Genomic DNA, 21,283 nt, shown 5'->3' with positions numbered 1-21,283 from the left:
AGTATGAAGCAGATATCGTGGAAACTTTGATTTTTTAGTGATCCCTTGTTTTTCCAATGAATGATGATTCAAATTCTTTTGAAGCAAACTTCAATAATGTTTCTTTAATTGCAACCTTAATATATTGTATTGCTCCACAGTCTTCTCTTCATATAATTATTTAGTACAGTTATGTGTTATTTTAAAATACTCATGTACAAATACATAAAACTTTAATCAAAAGTCCAATCTCAGTTCACCCATCTTTTTGAAACACTGGTAAGATTGCGATTGTCATATTGCTTAGCAAACTTAAAACATTCATTTGCTAAATATGTTTCACCAATCATCTGTCCTGCAATTCCAACAAACATAGATGAATGCACAAATATTGCGGGAAATGACTCCGGAGAAGACAGCAGCTCATGAAATGTCTCAAGCAACGGTTTCATTGCATCTTTACATGACATTATATCATGTAAATGGTAACAGCACAAAAATCGGAGGAAATGTGCATATGTAAATGGCAGAAAATAAACACAAGATGTTTCAACATCGGGGTGTAGTTCTTTTGGAATGAATTGAGACTTGCATTCAAACCTTAGACTTCTGATTGATAATGCTTTTAAAGCTGTTGTAAGCTTTTCTTTTTCTATGATATCATATGCAGATTCTTGTTTAAGAGTTAATATGACCTTCGACATCAAATTTACCGATGACTTAAATTGGTTTTCACACTTTTTATCTTTAATCTTTGACAAAACATAATTTATTAGGTCTTGTGCTATTAGGTACCTTTCATGGACATAAAAGAAAGAGGCCAATTTCAACCATCCTGCTACCGCATCTGAGTGTACACCTATCAATAGATGACTGATGTCATATTTGTACTTCAAGTATTTTTTTTCGTTGCTCGATTTGTCCTGAGTAAGTGTAAATTGTGTAAAAAAATACTGTTTTTCTGTTGACAAATAGTGTAGAAAAATGTTGGACACATCTGATTTACAATTATAAAGCAAACGATTTAGAAGTGTAGGGGTACTAGAGCTAATTACAGGAAATGTAAAAGGGCTAGAATTAGAAATGTCTAATACATCACGAATTATTCTATAATTCAGAGTCCATTGCGTGTTGGTTGCTGTTGAAAATCTGGTAAAATCATCGAGCGTTTTGGAGGCTGAAAATAACTCAATTCCTTGATGATATAAGTTCGTCAGCAGGTTGATCATTTTTTCCTTTTTTTTCAACTCTGTCCTTACACGCACTTCAAAAAAATTAAAGTCAGGAATGAAATAATGTAACAATGTTGAATATTCTACGCAGTACAAAAGTCTCTGCAAACATGCTTTGAAACATCGTATCATATTGTCTGGTTTCCAAATTGTTGGACTTGAGTCATCAAAAATCCAAAACATCAATGTCTTTATGTAGTATGAACACAGTAAACCCTTCAATCCTTCATCCACCTCTATAATTTCTTTCAGTACTATTTTAAGTAAAGCGTAACAGAGCAATTGAGTATGATTATAGGACAATATAAGGATTTTTTCTGCTACGGAAAATGATATTCGCCATTCCAAATCCTCATGTTTTGAACCCTTAAAACCAATTGGAACAAATAAAACACCACTCTTTGTTATTTTAGAAATAATTTCGGGTGACAGCCATGACGAGCGTGGTCTATTGATCCATGGTACTGCTTGGGATATCCATTTGTCACATTTGAGACAGTTTGCAATATCATATATATCATTAGCATCTGATAGACATGGACCGTGGATTTTATTCAAATAACCTGGTCTGATAAGTTTTAGAAATGATTGTTTGAAGAGTTTATTTGACATGAAATACTTCTTTCTTTCCATGCTGTTCTAGCATTTCAATGCCTGCATAGCATGACATTATTATGTAATTTGTATATAAACGTAGACGTGTAAAACACGAATATGTTTCTGCAGTTTCCATAATCAACACTGACTTATTTTTCTGGACAATTTTTGTTTCAGATTCATACACTTTATAAGCTGGATGAACTAACATCAAATCAATGTCACTACCTTTCAAATTAAGACCTTCACTTCTACTGCCACTGCTCACTTGAACATAACTAGAAGTATCTTCAGCTATGAAAGTTAATCGCCTAGCCTTCACTTGTTTTTCAGACCCAATCTTGTGACACAGATAGTGATAAAAATGCAGTGATTCTGTTTTATTTGAGGACATTTTAAGTCTTCTCCCTATAAAATATAAATTTAAGTTTTGTTAAGACAGGATATGAGGTAATGGTACTGATTTTGCAAATTGTCGTCAGATTAACCTGGATCGATTGCATTTAAATAGTAGTGATTCTTTTTAATTTGTTGTCATTTTCAGTCTACTTTCATTTTTCTCTGTAAATAAACCAATCGAAAGATACTGGGAAAAATCTATTTTTTTCTTTATTCTAAGTACTTATTTCACTTATTTTACTTCCATTTAATTTCAACAAATTATGTAAATGGTACTAATTTTGTATCGCCATATTGTAAGAGTCAAGAGATACATAGTATATGGTGAAGTTGAATAAAAATTGCAGCGATTTGTTTCTAACTTAATGACATTTACATTATCTGTATACGCTCCAAATTTTAGCTTATTTTATTGAGAGTGACTAACCTCCCGCAGTTTAACAAAACTATTCATCTTTCAAAATTAAATAATGTTTATAAACATTTCAACTCTACCGTAAACCAACAGTTAAAATATAAAACCAGGAGAAGTGTAAATGAAAATGACAAAAGTATCCATTATAGGTCAAATGTGTGTAAGTAACTATAAGTCGCCGTCCAACCATCTTCTGCAAAACCTATAACACGTCAAACTCCATACAGCGTTATCGTTCGGGTCATACTTCCCTTTCTCTACAAACACTGCCATCGGCCCTTCGGATGCTTTCGGTTATTTGATGCGGATTAGACTGGAACTACTTTTTCCTTAGAAGCGTAGCCAGATGTCACCACTGTTTCGGAGTTTGATAACACGTAGCAAGTTATAAACAAAAGACAAGACCAAGACAGAACAAAATGTAAATAAATACAAATGAGAACCCCAGCGGATAAATGTCTGTACAAAATAATTAACACAACCAAATATGATGTATAGTAATAAAATAAAACACCAGATAACAGGCTCCCAATTAATCATGTTAGAACAAAATAAATAACCAGCTGAAATGGGCTTGACTTGATAAGATCGAAACAAATCAAAAGAAACAAGTAACAAATACTAAAGACACAAAGTAACGAATCAAAGAATACAAAATTTTACTGACATAACAAAAAATCCAAAAAAATCATATATCTTAAACAAACTACCAATCAGTACATATCTATTGCATGGAGTGTACAGATGTCACAAACAGTTTCGAATTAATTTGAGAACGGAAATGGGAAATATGTCAAAAAAGACAACAACCCGATCAAAGAGCAGACAACATCCGAGAGCTACCAAAAGGTCTAAAACACTCGGAAGTGGTCCTCAGCTTGCCCTTTAATAAGTGAAATTGGAGTCACAATAAACTCCAAAACATATAAATAAACTAAATTTGAAGAAAACATACCAGACAAACTAAGGCCGGTGTGTCCTGACTTGGAAGAGGCGTAAAAATGCGGCGGGGTTAAACATGTCTTGTGAGATCTAAACACCCTTCCCCTATACATCTAGCTAATGTAGAATAAATAAACATATAGTAATACGCACAATAAAACTCAGTTTAAACAAGTCCGAGTCCGATGTTGGAAGATGCAACAAAAGAAACGAAGCAAAATGACAATGATACATAACCTAAAAATGGACTACTAGCAGTTACTGACATGCCAGCTCTAGCCTTCAATTAGAAACTGTTCAGAATGTTTATATTGCAATTAAATAGTATCGACAGGATGTAAAACCAAGGGAACATCACTCCCCAAAAAAGGAAAATAAACCAAGAGGAAACAAAAAATTGCGAAACTGAAATATCTAAATCGTATTACAGGTAGGTATCGCTGTTTATATTTGATGTATATAAAGATGTTCGGTATAAAAAATAACTGTCATATTCCTGACTTGGTACATGCATTTTCAAATGTAGAAAATGGTGGACTAAACCTGGTTTTATAGCGCTAAACCTCTCACTTTGTACGACAGTCTTATCAAGTTCCGTTATATTTACAATGATGCGTGAACTAAACAGACATAATAAATAAAATAGTCAAAATATGGGTACGACCGTTATCATCGCGTTAATAAAATGGTACATAGTCTGACGTTTATTTATCATAAATTTGCGTGACTGTGATTTCTGATACTGTTTACTATAAATAAATCTAATTCAATTAGCAGTTTTACTATTAAAAAGAGACGAAATATACCAAAATGACATTCATATTTCCTAAGTCGAAAATAAACTCACACCCCATAACTAAAAAGGGAAAAGATAAACAACAGTACACACAAACAACGTTACACACAAACAACAGTACACACAAACAACATAGCAAACTAATGACTGAAATTAATGAACCCCACCAAAAACTGGGAGTGATATCATGTGCTCCAGAAGGGTAAACAGTTGAAATAGTTTGTAAATTCGAAAGTTGCTAAATATAATACTTACTACGATACAAAATTGATAAATATCTTTGAAAATAATTACCTTTCAGTTCTATCCTTCAAAATTCATATTTATTGTTAGATTTCAATGTGTCAAAGTAACAGCAAGAAATGATTATTGTTTAATTTGCACTCATACATACGTCTGAGTGGTTTCCACGAAATGATAACGTTTGATCAAGCAAAATGCATACTAACAATTTAGAAACAGGAAATTATGAATTTGGGGTAAATTGTTCTAGATATTATGTGGGTTTCCCATGAAATATTTTATTTACATTTCAATTTGACAATATTTGTTTTAAATGAAAATTCCTTTGTGTAGTCATGTTAACGATGACAAAACTTAGTTATAAATTTATTTGTTGAAGATTTATGAAAAGTTTCCGGGTATAACCATATTGTATTCGCATTTTAGTTTCAACAAGCCAACTTAGTGATTGTATTACAAGGATGGTAGTTAATGTTTGATAAAAAATATTATCTCAGTATAAAACATGATTTAAAAGGATCTAAGCCGGTGACAAATGAACAATATACGACGTGTTAATTGGGCTTAATATTTATTTACTGTATATGGTCCTTGGCAAGAATCGAATGTTTATACATATACTGAGTACCCATAGAATCTCATGCTCCATTTGTTTCATTTGAAAATGTCAATACAAAACTGATCGTTCAGTGCAATCCAAAAAAAAAATTGGCATTCATATTACTGTATGGTATGTTATCAACTTCGATTAAAATCAGAATAATCACGCATTGTCATCCAAATGTGAATACAAAAAGGTAACTTGTTAATCTGCATCACTTTTGTGATAAAAAAGGGACAAAAGGTACAAGAGGGTCATTCAAACTCATAAATCGAAAAAAAAAACCTGACAACGCCATGGTTAAAAATGAAAACGATAAACAGACAAACAATAGTACACATGACACAACATAGAAAACCAAAGAATTAGCAACACGAACCCCACCAAAAACTAGGGTTGATCTCTGTTGCTCCGGAAGGGTAAGCACATCCTGCTTCACATGTGGCACCCGTCATGTTGCTTATGTGATAACAAATCCGGTAAATAGTCTAATTCGGTAGGTCACATTCATGAAAGGGTAGGGGATTGTGTTTACGACGTAAGGAACATATCCGATATCATTTGTGAAACGGTTTTTTCATAACGGTCAACCAACTCGTGATGGCGTCCGTAAAATTTACGAAGGTATAATCTATGACATAGGGTTAATAATGGTAGATGTTTACTAAGCAAAAGGCAAACTTGAATTGTTTGGTTAAATATATAGAGTTTGTTAATGTTAAAATAGGAGGACCAAAAAGGCTATGGAAATTGCTCGAAGTTTTCTGTGTTTATATTCAGGGTGGTTACAAAATCTAACAACAACTGGTCTACTACATAAAAACGGTTATGAAATTCTATTAGATAAAAATGAATAAATTCACACTGTAAGAAAATTAAGAAAATACACTACGTTACGGTTGATAAACTGTATGTAAATGATCACCCCTTTAAGACATTTATTTAAGCTTTCTTTTTCAGGTATATAAAAATTAATGTACACACTGTGATAGCATGGACAAAATAACAGCTTCTTCGTAACATGTACAAAAAATAAACACAAACACAACAGTTGAGCGTCTAGAAGGTCGCTTTTAAATAATACATGAGACAATGAGTGTCATAGGATTACAAGTATACAAATGTTAACTACTAGGCATTAGCTTTGAAAAAAAATCCACAAAAATTATCAAGAGAAATATCAATTAATGAGTAGACTGTACATAATCTCATCCAATTACAAGCCAAGTTTTTACACTACAAAATGTCAATTTTGAGTATTGACCATCTGAGTTCATAATGCCCTATAATATTGTCATTTCACTTTGTAAAGTCAATTTAAAGTCAAGCGATGTCTATGGTTCAAAGTTAAATACTAGAGTGAAAGCACAACGTGCTTTAATGACGCTCTCAACCTTGCAACTCATCTCTCCAGGCAGTCTTTGGATTTTCTGTTTTTAACCGACGTAATGTTGTAGAGCAGTTCGACTGCTTCTAGAAGACGACCTAACAATTGTTCTAAATATAATATAACTGATTTACTTAATTGCAAATTTTTGGCTCTTATATATGTACAACTTTTGTCAAAGGTAACTAATCAAATGGATAGTGTATGAAATACATGGCAATTTGTACATTGTTATGAAGCAATATCTATATATATATATAGCTAACAGTGCACCAAAATGTTTTAATACATTAACGATACGAATTTTGTTCTGAACGGGATGTGCATTTCAACAATTTTATTATTGTCAATACTTTTTGAGGATCAAATTCAAAGAATAAAACCGAACAAGAATAGGTCGAAGGACTGACTACAACAAAAATGGTCAAAATTCAAGCCAACTCGGATTGCATTCATATATAAGATAGGATAAGTGATTAACCTTTTATCCTAAAGTAACTCCGACAAGGTATCACAAACTTGACAAACGTAAGTTATAATTCATATAACCCTGTAGAGGGACCTTTGGTGTTGGACACAGTGAAGGCAGTTAGTAATGTGTCACACTGGCAGGGGTTTAACCTGCTGAGTAAAAGACAAACTAATTTTGGAAATTTGCAGTTTTATCATTTCCTGTCTGTATATCAGACGAAGTAATATTTAAACTTATATATTCAGTGAAGGTGATACTCGACTGAAAACACATTTTATTCTCATAAATATTAGCAAAATAATTTTAGATCTGCAAATTTTCAGAAGGAAATTTATGTTTTTCTCTCGCCAGGAGTCAAACTCATGCTATTGATCATGGAATATCGAGTCAATATCTCCTGCATTAATTCTAGCTCTCAAGACTACTCGGATACATAGACTGAATAACAATTCAGTTTGCAGGGACTTAATGTAGTCTTTATTCGGTAGTATAATCCGGAGTTGTATCACACTACAGCTGTTAGTGCAAAATTTGTACACCATATCCGGATTCGACAGTTATTGTCTATTCAGTGATGTTAGGAATCGAAATGGGTTTTAGAAGGCTATATAATCGACCAAAAAATCCGCAACATTAAAGTTGTGAAATCCGGTTGCAGTACTATTACTATTGGTGTTCGAAATCTTGCATGTAGTTCGTTAAAGTACTCGTTCTTTTTTTTATTTTACCGAGTGTGCCTTATTCCCGGTTATGAAAATCTATCTTCAAGGGAATTTAGATGGCGGGTGAGGATCACAATGTATATATCAGGATATATATGCTTATCCTGCCAACGAACCCTAGCTTGCTTGTTTTTGGTTCGGGCTATTACATCTTGTTTTGTTTGTAACCACAATTTGTCTACTTCATCTATTTATATGTTTTATTTTAATCGCACGTCATCTTAAATAACCAGTAAACATTTCTTATTGAGTGTATTGAATTTATTTCCAAACCACCTATATAGTTTGATTAGATTTGTATCTGTTCTCACCTTTCTTAAAGGTGGTAATTTTTTTGACATTTTCAAATGAACTTTATCAACTGATATTGAATGGTCCTGTTTGAATACCGCCTATGATAGATGTAAAAATAATAGTTTTACAGCCCTTGGATGGTGTAAACTTCCCAAAAACATTGTATAGTGTAATGGTGTAAGGTGTATGGTGCAATGGTGTAAGGTGTATGGTGCTATGGTGTATGGTGTAAGGGGAATAGTGTAATGGCGTATGAGGAATGGTGTGATTGTGTAACGTGCAATCGGGAATGGTGTACGACATTTCATTGATTGAAAACGAAGTTCTTTTTATTTTATTTTTTCGGATTGAGAACATAAACAATAATCTTAACTAATATTTTTCCAGAGTAGCAAATTACTTCACGGTAGACTATATATATTTTAGATAAGAATACCAAAAAAAAAATTTATGTGTATATTAAAGTAATTGTTTTATTTTTTTTCATATTCTTATTTATATTGAACAATGGATATACGATTGGACACTTGTTATCACTTGCAGCTATCATAAAAGAAATGATTTTGTTTTAACTAGAAGCAGTATAAAAAGGTTATCCACGCATAGGAACATTATTTTTTTTATCATGGGTTATCAACATCATTTTTAACGTTGCTTCGTTCCCCATTTTTGACAGGCTCTTCATAAATATTCCTTCGTAATTCACGTTTGTTTACCTTGGATTTACGATTCTGTTTTCCAGAAAATGTTCAAAAGAAAAGTGTACACTGTACAGTGTTACATGTATTACAAATAAGGTGTTGTATAATTATGAGCAATCTCGTCAATTGTGTTAGATTTGTCTTTATGGATTATAAATGATATCGTGAACGTTCGAAAAAATACTTAATATGCGACCAGGAATGAAATATTTGCCACTTACAATGTATAAGTCTTGACATTTAGCTACCAACAAAATTAACCAACCGACATAATATAAATTTTTGTACTATGTGTAACAGTATACTATTCCAAGAAGAGAACTGATTATAAAGTACGAAGGAAATCTCTCATGTCAGTCACAGTGTTGGGTGATGGAACTATGTCCAGTGCACGATGTTTTGTCGATATTGTCAACATCGCAATGTCAACTTTATAGTGTCGTTATTGTGTTTACATTGTATCCTATCAATATGTTCTATACCTTTCTGTTTACATCGTTCACATCGTATACATCGGGATGTTGACAATATCGTGTCGACATCGTGTTTATATTGTATATAAAAAGAGTCTATAGCTTTCTGTTTACATCGTTCACATCGTATGCATCGCGATGTTGACAATAACGTGTCAACATCGTGTTTATATTGTATATATATATATAAAGTCTATACCTTTCTGTTTACATCGTTCACATCGTATACATCGCGATGTTGACAATATTGTGTCAACATCGTGTATATATAGAGTCTATACCTTTCTGTTTACATCGTTCACATCGTATACATCGCGATGTTGACAATATCGTGTCAACATCGTGTTTATATTGTATTTATATATATAAAGTCTATACCTTTCTGTTTACATCGTTCACATCGTATACATCGCGATGTTGACAATATTGTGTCAACATCGTGTATATATAGAGTCTATACCTTTCTGTTTACATCGTTTACATCGTATACATCGCGATGTTGACAATATCGTGTCAACATCGTGTTTATATTGTATTTATATATATAAAGTCTATACATTTCTGTTTACATCGTTCACATCGTATACATCGCGATGTTGACAATATTGTGTCAACATCGTGTTTATATTGTCTATATAGAGTCTATACCTTTCTGTTTACATCGTATACATCGCGATGTTGACAATATCGTGTCAACATCGTGTTTATATTTTATTTATATACAATGTATATATAGTCTATACCTTTCTGTTATCATCGTTCACATCGTATACATCGCGATGTTGACAATATTGTGTCAACATCGTGTTTATATTGTATATATAGTGTCTACACCTTTCTGTTTACATCGTTCACATCGTATACATTGTAATGTTAACAATATAGTGTCAACATCTTGTTGTTGTTGTATATACATTTTTTTTTCGTTCTTTTTTTTTTAAATAAGTTAACATGGTTAAGCAGTTAGTTATATAGTTAAAATTGTTTTCCATTTTTCATGTCGGCGTCTTTTATTGTTAACTATGCCATATTAACTTTGCTCAATGTTGAAGGCCATACGGTTATCTATAGATGTGCCAGTTAGTATGTATGTACTGGAAATTTTACTTATTTGCAATCATACCGCTTCTTTTTTTATAAATACCTTTCTGTTTAAATTGTTCACATAACAATGCTAACAATATTGTCTCAAAATCGTGTTTATATTTTATATTGAGTCTATGGTACGTATATAAACGTTAAACTAACTGCATTTGTTTGCACCTGTCATTAGTCAGGAATCTGTCGTTCAGTAGTTGTCGTTTGTTGAATTGTTCATACGTGTTTCTGGTTTGATGTTTTTTTTTACATTAGACCTTTATTTTTCCTGTTCAAATAGTACACTAGTGTTTTTTTTGTGCCTTTCATAGCTTGCTTCTCGATAAAAAACAAAACTCCGTATTAATGTCAAACCTATAGGGGTATACTTATAAAAGATGTAACTTAAATCAAAAGTTGTCTCATTTGAACTTATACCGCATCTTCTTATATGTATACATCGCTATGTTAACGATGTCAACGATGTAAACAATATATAAGAGTGCAAACAATGTTAACAAAGTTGAATAGATATCGGTTTAATATTGTGTACATCGCAATGTTAACGATGTCAACGATGTAAACAATATATAAGAGTTTAAACAATGTCAACGATGTTCACACGACATCGTTTTAACCTTGTAAACATCACGATGTTAACGATGTAAACGATGTAAACAATATATAAAAGTTCAAACAATGTCAACAATGTTGACACGACATCGTGTTTACATTGTATACATCGCAATGTTAACGATGTCAACGATGTAAACAATATATATGGGATCAAACAATGTAAACGATGTTGACACGACATCGTGTTAACATTGTAAACATCGCGATGTTAACGATGTCAACGATGTAAACAATGTATAAGAGTTCAAACAATGTCAACGTTGTTGACACGACATCGTGTTTACATTGTATACATCGCAATGTTAACGATGTCAACGATGTAAACAATATATAAGGGTTCAAACAATGTAAACGATGTTAACACAACATCGTTTTAACATTGTATACATCGCGATGTCAACGATGTATACATTATATAAGGGTTCAAACAATGTAAACAATGTTGACACTATATCGTGTAAACATTGTAGATATCGCGATGTCGACAATATTGAATAAACATTCTTCACTGGACATGAATGGGGTGATGTAGTGGATTAGTTTTACAAACCTTAATGATCCTTAATGCTATCTGTCTGCCATTACTAGATATCACACAGGTTCCCGTAAAATTTTGACGTCATAAAACAAAATATCTGACCCCACAATGGAAAAGTGATTGTTATATATAGGGCCTTATATATATGCATTTAAAGTTCAAGCAGCCGGCTCAGCTAGGATTGGCGATGAGGTGTATCATACAAAACATCCTGAACCACTGGGTTTAAATCAGCACACCTCAGCAAGCACGACTTATGTATGTGCAGACCCACCAATAATACAATAGCCGAAATGAATTAGTGACATACCCATCCATATTCAGAAGTGGGAAATTTATATATAGATACTGACTTCAGAGACAGTTTTATATTACGTAAACAGAAAAGAATCACAATATTGCTGAATTGCTATGCTGCTATATAGATTTACATAATAAACATGATAAAGTGCATATATATGGTCAGTTTTGGTTGACATGTTTAAATAATTTTAAATATTTTGATTTAAAATAAATAATGAGTCAGCCTGAGGTTTCAAATCACAGAAATTTTGTTGCGATACAATATTTTAAATAAATAACATACTACAAAGTTTATATAATGCAATCCATTCTGACTTCAAAATATTGCTGATTTACTATGCTGCTATATACAGGTATAGATTAACATAATAAAGTGCAAATATGGTCAGTTTTGGTTGACACGTTAAAATAATTTTATTATATGAGTCAGCTTGAGGTATCAAATCACTGAAATCTTGTTGCAAGACACTTTTTTGAATAAAAAGAGAACATGCTGGAAATCTAGATTGATTAGAATGAACCTGTTAAATTAAATATATGCGCGCAAATGTAATCAAAAGCTGAGTGCAAACGTAAAACATTTTAATTCCCAAATGCGTGCAAACGTAGTGCACCCATTAAAAGGAGATGTGGTACGATAGTATATGATTTCCAATGAAACCACTCTGCACAAGAGACCAAAGTAAGTCAGATCTATTAAAGGCCCTGAGATGAGCATATTATCCTGTCTGAAAAAGGATTCATTACTTTTATTAATATTTTAGTCATGATATGAGATCCTAAGTATTTATTACGTACTTTTGGAATATTTGCTGCTGCACAATAAGGGAGGCAACATATAACGTGCAATGGGAATTTCAAACTTATAAGCCGAAAACATACCGACAATGCCAGGCAAAATAAAATGATTTCTTTGAAATGTCAAAACAGCCTTATTTTGAGCAGGGACTTTCTATACTAAGTCCCTGTTTTGAGGAACGTTGTGTAACGCAAAGTAGTAGTAGTTGTACCAACATCGTACAATTAAATAGCTGGTGGTATAATTTGATTGTCGATTTCATGTTTGTAGTAATAAGCGTTATAATGGCCATAATAAAATAGAATATACTTGGAGTTTTGTACTGTGTCATTCATCTTTTTCATCCTTTCTTCTTACGATTGTGTTAAGAGATGTGATTCGTACTATAATATTCAGGACTAATAAGAACAATATAAACATCGATCACATTTTAGGCGAAGAAAATATTTTTGAATATAGGAGCAAGAAATACTCCCATGCTTTCAACACGTTCAATGCATTTCAACACAGATTTTGTGTAATGCATGTAATGAGAATATCTGAATCGGGTATTTTCACATTGCATAACTAAAAAAAATAACAATACATATGTTTGTATATAGTTGTCCATTTGTCTGAGTATCACAAGTTTTTTCCCTTTTTTTCACATGTAGGCTAAACGCAATAAAGATAAAAGTTTGAAAAATTGTTTCATACAATTTCACTCATTCAAGAAATGTTTTACTGCATGTATGAATGAGTTTAAATTAGATATTTGCAATCATTTTGGCTTTGACAGAGTTTAAACCATAACATATTTATGTTAGTCCCTAATGGTCACAGGAGCATGATGGTAGTCCTTCAAAAATATATGATATACAAAAATCATAAGAAATAAAACACATTACTGTTTCTGTGAGATCTTCAACAAAATATCGTATAGTCAGCAATCTGAAGATGACTGACCCTTTTGGTGTTTCTAATATAATGCATGTAAATTATCATTTTTGATATTAGAAAGGCGCTACATTAAATTTCAGCTTTTTACCAAGACTATATCTAATACATTGATTGATTGTTGGTTGCTAAACGTCCAGTGGCAAATAGTTCATGCATGTTCAGGACGAATCCCCTACCTATGATATAGTTTTTGTCTAAAATAAAATGATAAATTCAGATGGAAAATGTTTATGGAACGATCATTGCACTTCAATAGGCTGAAGGGGTTATGGTATTTTTCTACTTCAAACGTCTTGAAAGGCTATTATATTTTTTTGTTTCTTTCATGCGTCACAGGAAGGCGGGCCGCCAAATTAAAAATTTAATATACCCTTCCTTACTGTTATAATTATTTAAACTTTAGGTAGTATTTGTCTTAAAAACATATTCTGATTCTCAAATTGATGTAAAAACATATTCTGTTCAAACAGGGGATATTTCTATTTTCATTCATTATCAATGATTAAGTCCGGATCCGAATTTCTGTCATTTTATTACAACACAGAAAACCAGCAATGATATTTTAAAACTAATACCGAAAATTAAAGTACACGAAGAAGTAAAGTTCCTTACTGAACAATTTATTCAATTTATTTATATTAGATAAATAATGGTATCCCGCTAATATCAACAATGGAACGACTTTAATGAAAGAACGAAGTGCCTATTACCTCCACGTAGCATGTGTAACGTGTACACAGGGTAAGCGTGTCTATTTCTATTTAGAATGTGTCCGTTACCAGTTTGATACTGGATCCAAAATTGCTCTATTTACAAAACATATAACAAATAATCTTTATTTATAAATTAACGCCAATGAACCAAAATATGTACAACTGCTCTTTGCAATCTTTAATAAACTAGCTATAAACAATTCTTCTTTAATATATATATATATACAACTGGTACAAATTTGTACTATTACAAATTTGTCCTAGGTCAGGAACAAACTTGTCCTCCTGGTACAATAATGTACCCTACAAGTTTACACACTTGTCTTTGTTCCGTTGGTACAATTATGTACTTTACAAGGTGGTCACACAGACTCACACTTGTCCTATACGGTACAATACAGTTCAACTTGTAAACGTACAAGTCCGTATTTCTAACAGGCACCAACCTGTTCTTTATTACACTTAGTAATATTATATAATAAATCTAATATAAACGAGACTGCGATCTCGAATACCAACGTACCGTACCTTGGTCTTATGTCTACGAAGACTTATGACAATCGACCCTGAGCTAGGAATCTCTCCAGCTTATATACCCAGATGAAAACTGTACCATTCTTGAAGGAGGGGTGTTCTAACAAAGTGTCTCTTTACTCGTATCTGAGTTTCATAAGGAACACCCCTTTACATTCGACCTGACCCAAAGTTTACCCGCGAAACATCTTACTCTTTTCTATGTTTATTAAAGTATTATACAAATATATACAATAAGGCTTCTGTTGAACTGTAACCAATATAAACAATTTAAACATAGATACAAAATCATCACACATGCAATTTATCTAACATAAGTAAAATTACAAAATACTGAACTCCGAGGAAAGTTCTAAAGGCAATAGCCAAGAATATTTTTATACGCCCGTAAAAATTTTACGGGACGTTTTATGGTATACACATGTCCGGCGTCCGTCTGTCTTCGTAAACATGGTACAGCATATTATTCTCATGTCAATAAACTGAACATGGTTGTTTTTTTTTTCATGATGGTCAAACGATCTGTTTTCTTTTTGGTGAACTTTATGAGTAACTAAAACAGGGGTGTTTTTTCACAGTCAACACTGTATTTCAAAAACGATTAATGATTATAACTTAAAACTTTACACACTTCTTAGTTATCTGAATCTGAAGATCTGTATACTTTTTGAAGATGATTCAATTTCTTTTTTAGAGTTATTGAGTTTATGAAAAAAGAGGGGGTTTTCACATGTCGCGCCCTATCTCAAAAACTTTTGATATATTGCATAAAAAATGACACATACTTGTTAGTTTAATCAGTCTTAAGATATGTATATTTTTTCGTGATGATTCCTTAATTCATTTTTGAGTTCTCAGTGAATTTTTATTGAGCTTCAATTTGGTATCATAGAAAACATGTTGTGATATAAAAACTTCCTTTTAAGCAAGAACAAGGAATAAGTCAGGATATTTTTTTTGTCCATGGATTTATGAGTTTGAACAGCGGTATACTACTGTTGCCTTTATTTATTATCTTATCTCTTATTTTATTGATTTTGTATTCATAGATCCGATGTTTACCTTCAGTGTATATTCACTGGTTTGTTTTCATATATCTTTTGATTGAGTTTCAATTCATGTTTAATGGTGTGTGTTTCTATGTTATGATGCTACACCATTGTCCAAATATAGGTGAATGTTGATACATATTCAAACGTTTAAGCCGCTTCATTTGTTTGCGCATATCATAAGCCAGGACCTGTATGTTCAGTGGTTGCGGTTTGTTGATGTGGTTCTTAAATGTTTCCCGTTTATCGTTTTTTATATAGATTAAATCGTTGGTTTTCCAGTTTTGACACTTATCATTTTTGAAGCGCTTTATTGCTTGCTGTACGGTATCAGACAAGGTTTTGTGTTGAAGAGTGTATGTTGATATATACTGATTGGTTTTCTCTTACACATCATGCATTGGATGGAGAGTTGTTTCATTGGCAGTCATACCACATATTATTATACATGTATATAATTACCATAAATAGAGTAACCAGTAAATGTAATAATTTTCAAAGACAAATGGAAAAAAAACATTATATGACGTAATAAAGATGTGAAACAACGATAGTTACTAAAATTTAGTATATTTCTAGACCATCGTGTATATTTATCGACAAGGTATTATTGATCAACTTTCTGCTCAGACACTGTCACAGATATCGAGGTGTATTATACAAGTCAAAGTAGCAGCTGTAAGATCTTCAATACCAAATGAGTTTGGAAATTGATGCAGTTGAAGTTTATATATTACTACTAAGGTAGGGGGTATTGATCATTTCAAAATTAAAGTCGTCTCGTGTCATAGATTCTTACTGAGATGACCGCTTATCTCAAATTTGAGACAAAAGTCTATAAAGAAGACAGAGAAAGCTGTGTCTGATGTTTCAAAAATTTCTTGTTCTGGAGGATATATTTATGGGACCCAATCAGGAAAATTTGAATAGATTATGGAAAGAACATCATCAATATATCTAAATGTGAATTGAGATGTTCCTCTGTGTAGCAAGCTCTACCATTTTGTGCAAGTTTCAGAGTATTTCTGAAGAATAATTTAGCTTTCTTTTAAAAATTAGCTTTAAACCGTCAATAATTTACATATATTAAATCATAAAAGAATTGGTACGAACAAGCATTCACATATATAAATATATAGGGGAATTGGTTGGTACGAACCAATAGAAACGGAAAAAAGCATCATTTGACGAAAAAAAGTCTCATTTCATAGATTAAATTCTATTAATTAAATACAATATAATTATCACTAGAAACTCTTCAGAGTCAGAAAAGACAATATTTCGTGCTCGACTGGTAAGGTCGAAAAAATATTTTCATTAACAAAACTCGAAATAATGTCAGCTGTACTTGACTGTGGTATCGACTTTACTTCATAAGTCTGATTCAGTACTTGACAATATTAGTATAGTCTAAAAAGGTCTCGATAAAGGCTCGACAAGTCTCCACCTTTCCCGAACAGTCGACTTAGTGTCGACAAATCTCAACCTGACTTGATCTGTCTAGACAAAGTCTTCACATTTAGTTTAGTCTAGACTGGTCTGAAACAGCCAATCTAACTCAACTATATATTGATCTTACACAATTACAGGTTATTTGGATAGATTAGTCCGTTGCTGTTACATTTAAGATTAAAATTATAGCTAAATAAAAAAGCTAGAAATTTTGGACTGAATTCAGATAGAAGCCTTTAAATTTTGTTATTTCTCTATCAAATCAACTTGGATTTTTGTTTAAACTATTCAGCTATTTCAGTTATATTGTGATCGTACAGAATGGTAGGTTGTTTTGTAGTTTGGTGTATTGCTGTCAAATTTAAGGATCTAACTGAAAAAAAGCTATTATTTTCAGTTCAGACTAAATTCAGATAGTAACCCTTTAACTTTTTCAAATCAACTTGGATTTTCATCAACCTTTCAAGCTATATTTATTATATATTCATCTTAAAGAATGCCAGGTTGTTTGTAGTTTTGATTAAGTAAAATTTAAGGACTTGGTAAATAGGTAAAAAACATAGATTCAGATAGATACCTATAATTTAAATATCTAAATTTTACAGCCAATAACTAAATGACCAAATAACCTTATATTTTGTAAAACAACGAATTATGCAAATAACTGTAGATTTGGATTCAAATTCAAGCTACTTTGAATTTAAAATTTTGATGCGCAAAACTGTCATAATTAAAAATCCTTCCTTATGATGTAATGAAGAGCAAATATGGCATCATGAGTACCGTGGCCAGGTCTGAATCCGAACTGTGCGTCTGTGATGATACTGTGTTCCTCGCTCCATTACAACAGTCTCGTATTGATAGTGGCTGTAAAAAAAATTCTATATGAGACATTAATGATATACCTCGGTAATTTCCATTGTCATTAACCGGACCTTTTTTAAATAACGGCACTATTATACTTTTCATCCAAAGTTCTGGTAAGAATCCAGTACATAAAATTACATTAAAGAGTTTACACAATAAAGGTAATAAAACTGGCTTGCTTTCAATTATATATTCGTAAACAATATTGTCCACTCGTGGAGATTTATTCTTGTTTAACTTTCTAACATTGTCTTCAAGTTCTTTTTCTGTGAAATTTCTGTCTAATTCTTTGGAAATAGACACGTCATCTTCTTCTATCTGATCCTCAGTACTTGCATCATTGTCATCCTGACACATCAGAGTTTTAAAGGGATCATAAAACTGTTCTATTGAAATGTTACTTGCATAAGGCTATCGTCGTCAACATTCTGTTCATCATCAACTGCTAATTCCAGAGATTTAAGAACTAAAGATAAATTCATATAGTGATTTGAATGATGTTGACGGCAAAATGCCACAAGTATTTATATATCATAGTTATTATATGTACCAGTGGACATTACCAGCAATCTTTAAATCTGAGACCTTTACTTAGTAAGGTGCCCTTAACTCTACAGATAATCAGTACATGTTTTCTATGGTTATTATTAAAACTGATCTGCGGTCAACGCTTACTCGATTATCTAATATGTTTACTATATATAAACTGAGGTCATTTTTCTATTTTAATTTTGATCTGGTATGAAGATTTATAATAAAATCAGGTTTTGCCTAGACGCTAGATGTCATTGTGTTATGTACATGTGAAACATGTTATATAAACTGAGGTTTAAGTCGTATATGTTGGTTTCGTCGGTTTAATGTATTGTATTGAAAATCTCTCTATTAGTTTACTTAAACGATCTTCTCTGAAAAAACAATCGTTACAAATCTATTAGATTTTACACGATGCTAACTACAAATGTCCTTTATGTTAGAAGATATGTAAATATGCATAACATCCTGCACAAACAATCAAATTGATATTTAAAGAAATATTACAAAACAAAAATGATTTTTCACATATACGTGCTTCCGGATAATAACAACATTTTCTTATAACGGCCGCAAACCAACAAAAGCAATAAGGAGTTTAAGTATGAAACTATTTTACAAAGATCTGTACTCTGAATTTCCAATTTGCAATTCAAAAATATAAAGTGTCTTACATTGTTATAACAACTTAAACAAAACTTTGCACAACATAATCTGCAAAAAAATCGATAAAAAAACAATGGCCGTTTTAACTTTTAACATTAACATAAACAGCAGTAAAAGAATAAACAAAACATTGATTGATCAAATTTGAAAGCTACTTTAATAGTTCCCTTTTTTCTAAAAGGCAGTAATTTTTTTTGTTGGATGTCTTTTTAACAATTTGTCAGCCGTCGGCAATGCAATGATTTGAATGAAATGTTTAGTTTTCTATGTAAAGATGTGTATACTATTCATTTTTACAATGACGTTGTCAGGGTAGTTTTTCAATTTTAGTGTCACTTTGGTATCTTTGGTGTTGTTGAAATCATTCTAAAATCTTTTATATTGCAGTACATTTGATTCTGTAATTTTGTTTTAAATAACTCATCCCTAGGAAGAGTTAATTTTTGCTCGACAAGTAACTTTGAATCTCCTGATTATTTTTAGGACACATACACTATTTGTTTTCGATTTCTTCAGAATATTGCAAAACTATTTCAATTATTATGTTCAATTTTGCACTAAGTACTGTTCAGGGATAAGGTTCAAAAACATGTATATATTAATAGTTAAATGAATTTGTTTTCAAGCTGAAAGATTTAAAGTAAGCAGACCAAATCTGAAATACCTGAGATACCGGTCAAATCACATATTTTCACTTAACCTGTTAAATGTATGGTAAGTACCTTATCCATCTTCAAATCTCATAATTCTATAAAAATGATACAAACCAAGGTAAATTTTACAATTGATGGATTCGGGTGGATATCTAAAAGGTGTGAGACTATATCTGATTATATAATAAAACTGTTTGTCAAAAGCTTGATTAAGACCAAAAAATGATAAAATGTGAAAAGAATATAGCAGACTGGAAATTTATGTATCTCATGAGGGAAACTAGAAGTGACTTAATCTTTTACTTTTTCAAAACTGGTCATATAATGAATCAAATTAGTATGTTTATTTTTATTCATGACTTTTAGTATCTTTATGTCATCTGACAAAGTCACATATTTATTTAAGGTATTCTATTCTTGCAATATCTGAATATCTGTCTGAACCCTTTTTTTCTAAATTGATTCTTTTTTATACTTTTACCGTTGAAAGCTAGACTGGTGTGTCAGATTGAAGCATAACTTACTATTCGATGTTCTTTTTATATATCTTCAGTTGTGACGGGTTTATACAGCAATCACTATCTCCGTTCACCGTCAATTATTTTCTGCAACCCCTCCTTATCTCGATAGAATACTTCTCATGTTACGGCATTGTAAAATATTTTTTACTTTTTGAGTTATGTCTATTTACCAAATTTTGACGTTTTCTCTCTTTATCTGCCAAAAAGACGGTAGCAACATATGGAGTAGGTTATGCTTTCCCCTCTGGATCACCTGATATCAACCCGGCGTTGCTCAGTGTTGAAAATTTGTTTTTTATGTTATGTTTTCTGTACTGATGTTTGTCTTTTGGTCTTTTCTCTTTTGCCATGGCGTTGTCATTTAATTTTTGGCTTTTTACGGGCGTGTATTAGACTTCCATTGAAACAGGACACTGATCAAAACTGTTTGCTTTCAACAGACTACATATGGATCCTCATAGAGATGGTTCAAATGTATTCAGTATCGTCATTCAACCTGACTAAAGCTGCGTATTTATACATCTCAAACTAGAACAATAAACAATATATAAACTTGTATGTACATGTATGCATGTATATGTATGTATGTGTGTTTGTATGTTTGAAAATGACTGTATGTGCTTGATTGTTTCACTGAAATTTTAAAAGACGACATATTCTTAATCAACCTGTTCACTACTACGTACATGCAGAACGTGATACATGATATAGCTATGAATATGTTTTCGAAAGTTTATTTCTCGTTATTT

General features: G+C 31.9%; 1 protein-coding gene across 1 annotated transcript; it reads right to left on the bottom strand.

Annotated features, from left to right (window-relative positions):
* Positions 1-230: 230 nt before the first annotated feature.
* On the bottom strand, positions 231-18,517 carry LOC139515207 (uncharacterized). Its single transcript, XM_071304771.1, has 3 exons — positions 18,199-18,517; positions 2,018-2,216; positions 231-1,779 (listed from the first exon to the last, which is right to left on the bottom strand). The coding sequence occupies exons 1-3, from the start codon at positions 18,515-18,517 to the stop codon at positions 231-233; spliced, it is 2,067 nt and encodes a 688-aa protein (XP_071160872.1).
* Positions 18,518-21,283: the final 2,766 nt, after the last annotated feature.

The sequence above is a fragment of the Mytilus edulis genome, chromosome 3 (genome assembly GCF_963676685.1).
Source record: "Mytilus edulis chromosome 3, xbMytEdul2.2, whole genome shotgun sequence".
Taxonomy (NCBI): domain Eukaryota; kingdom Metazoa; phylum Mollusca; class Bivalvia; order Mytilida; family Mytilidae; genus Mytilus; species Mytilus edulis.
Note: the sequence above shows the minus strand (reverse complement) of the source record. Positions and strands in the feature narration are given on the sequence as shown.

What these genes read in the sequence shown, in the direction of transcription:
- LOC139515207 (XM_071304771.1), bottom strand. Translation starts at nt 18,517, where the DNA reads ATGTGTCAGGATGACAATGATGCAAGTACTGAGGATCAGATAGAAGAA. An exon ending in TGACAATGGAAATTACCGAG is followed by an intron (nt 2,217 to 18,198) that starts GTATATCATTAA and finishes TATATTTTATAG; the next exon opens with GGAGAAGACTTAAAATGTCC. An exon ending in GGTAGTGACATTGATTTGAT is followed by an intron (nt 1,780 to 2,017) that starts GTTAGTTCATCC and finishes AAAACTTATCAG; the next exon opens with ACCAGGTTATTTGAATAAAA.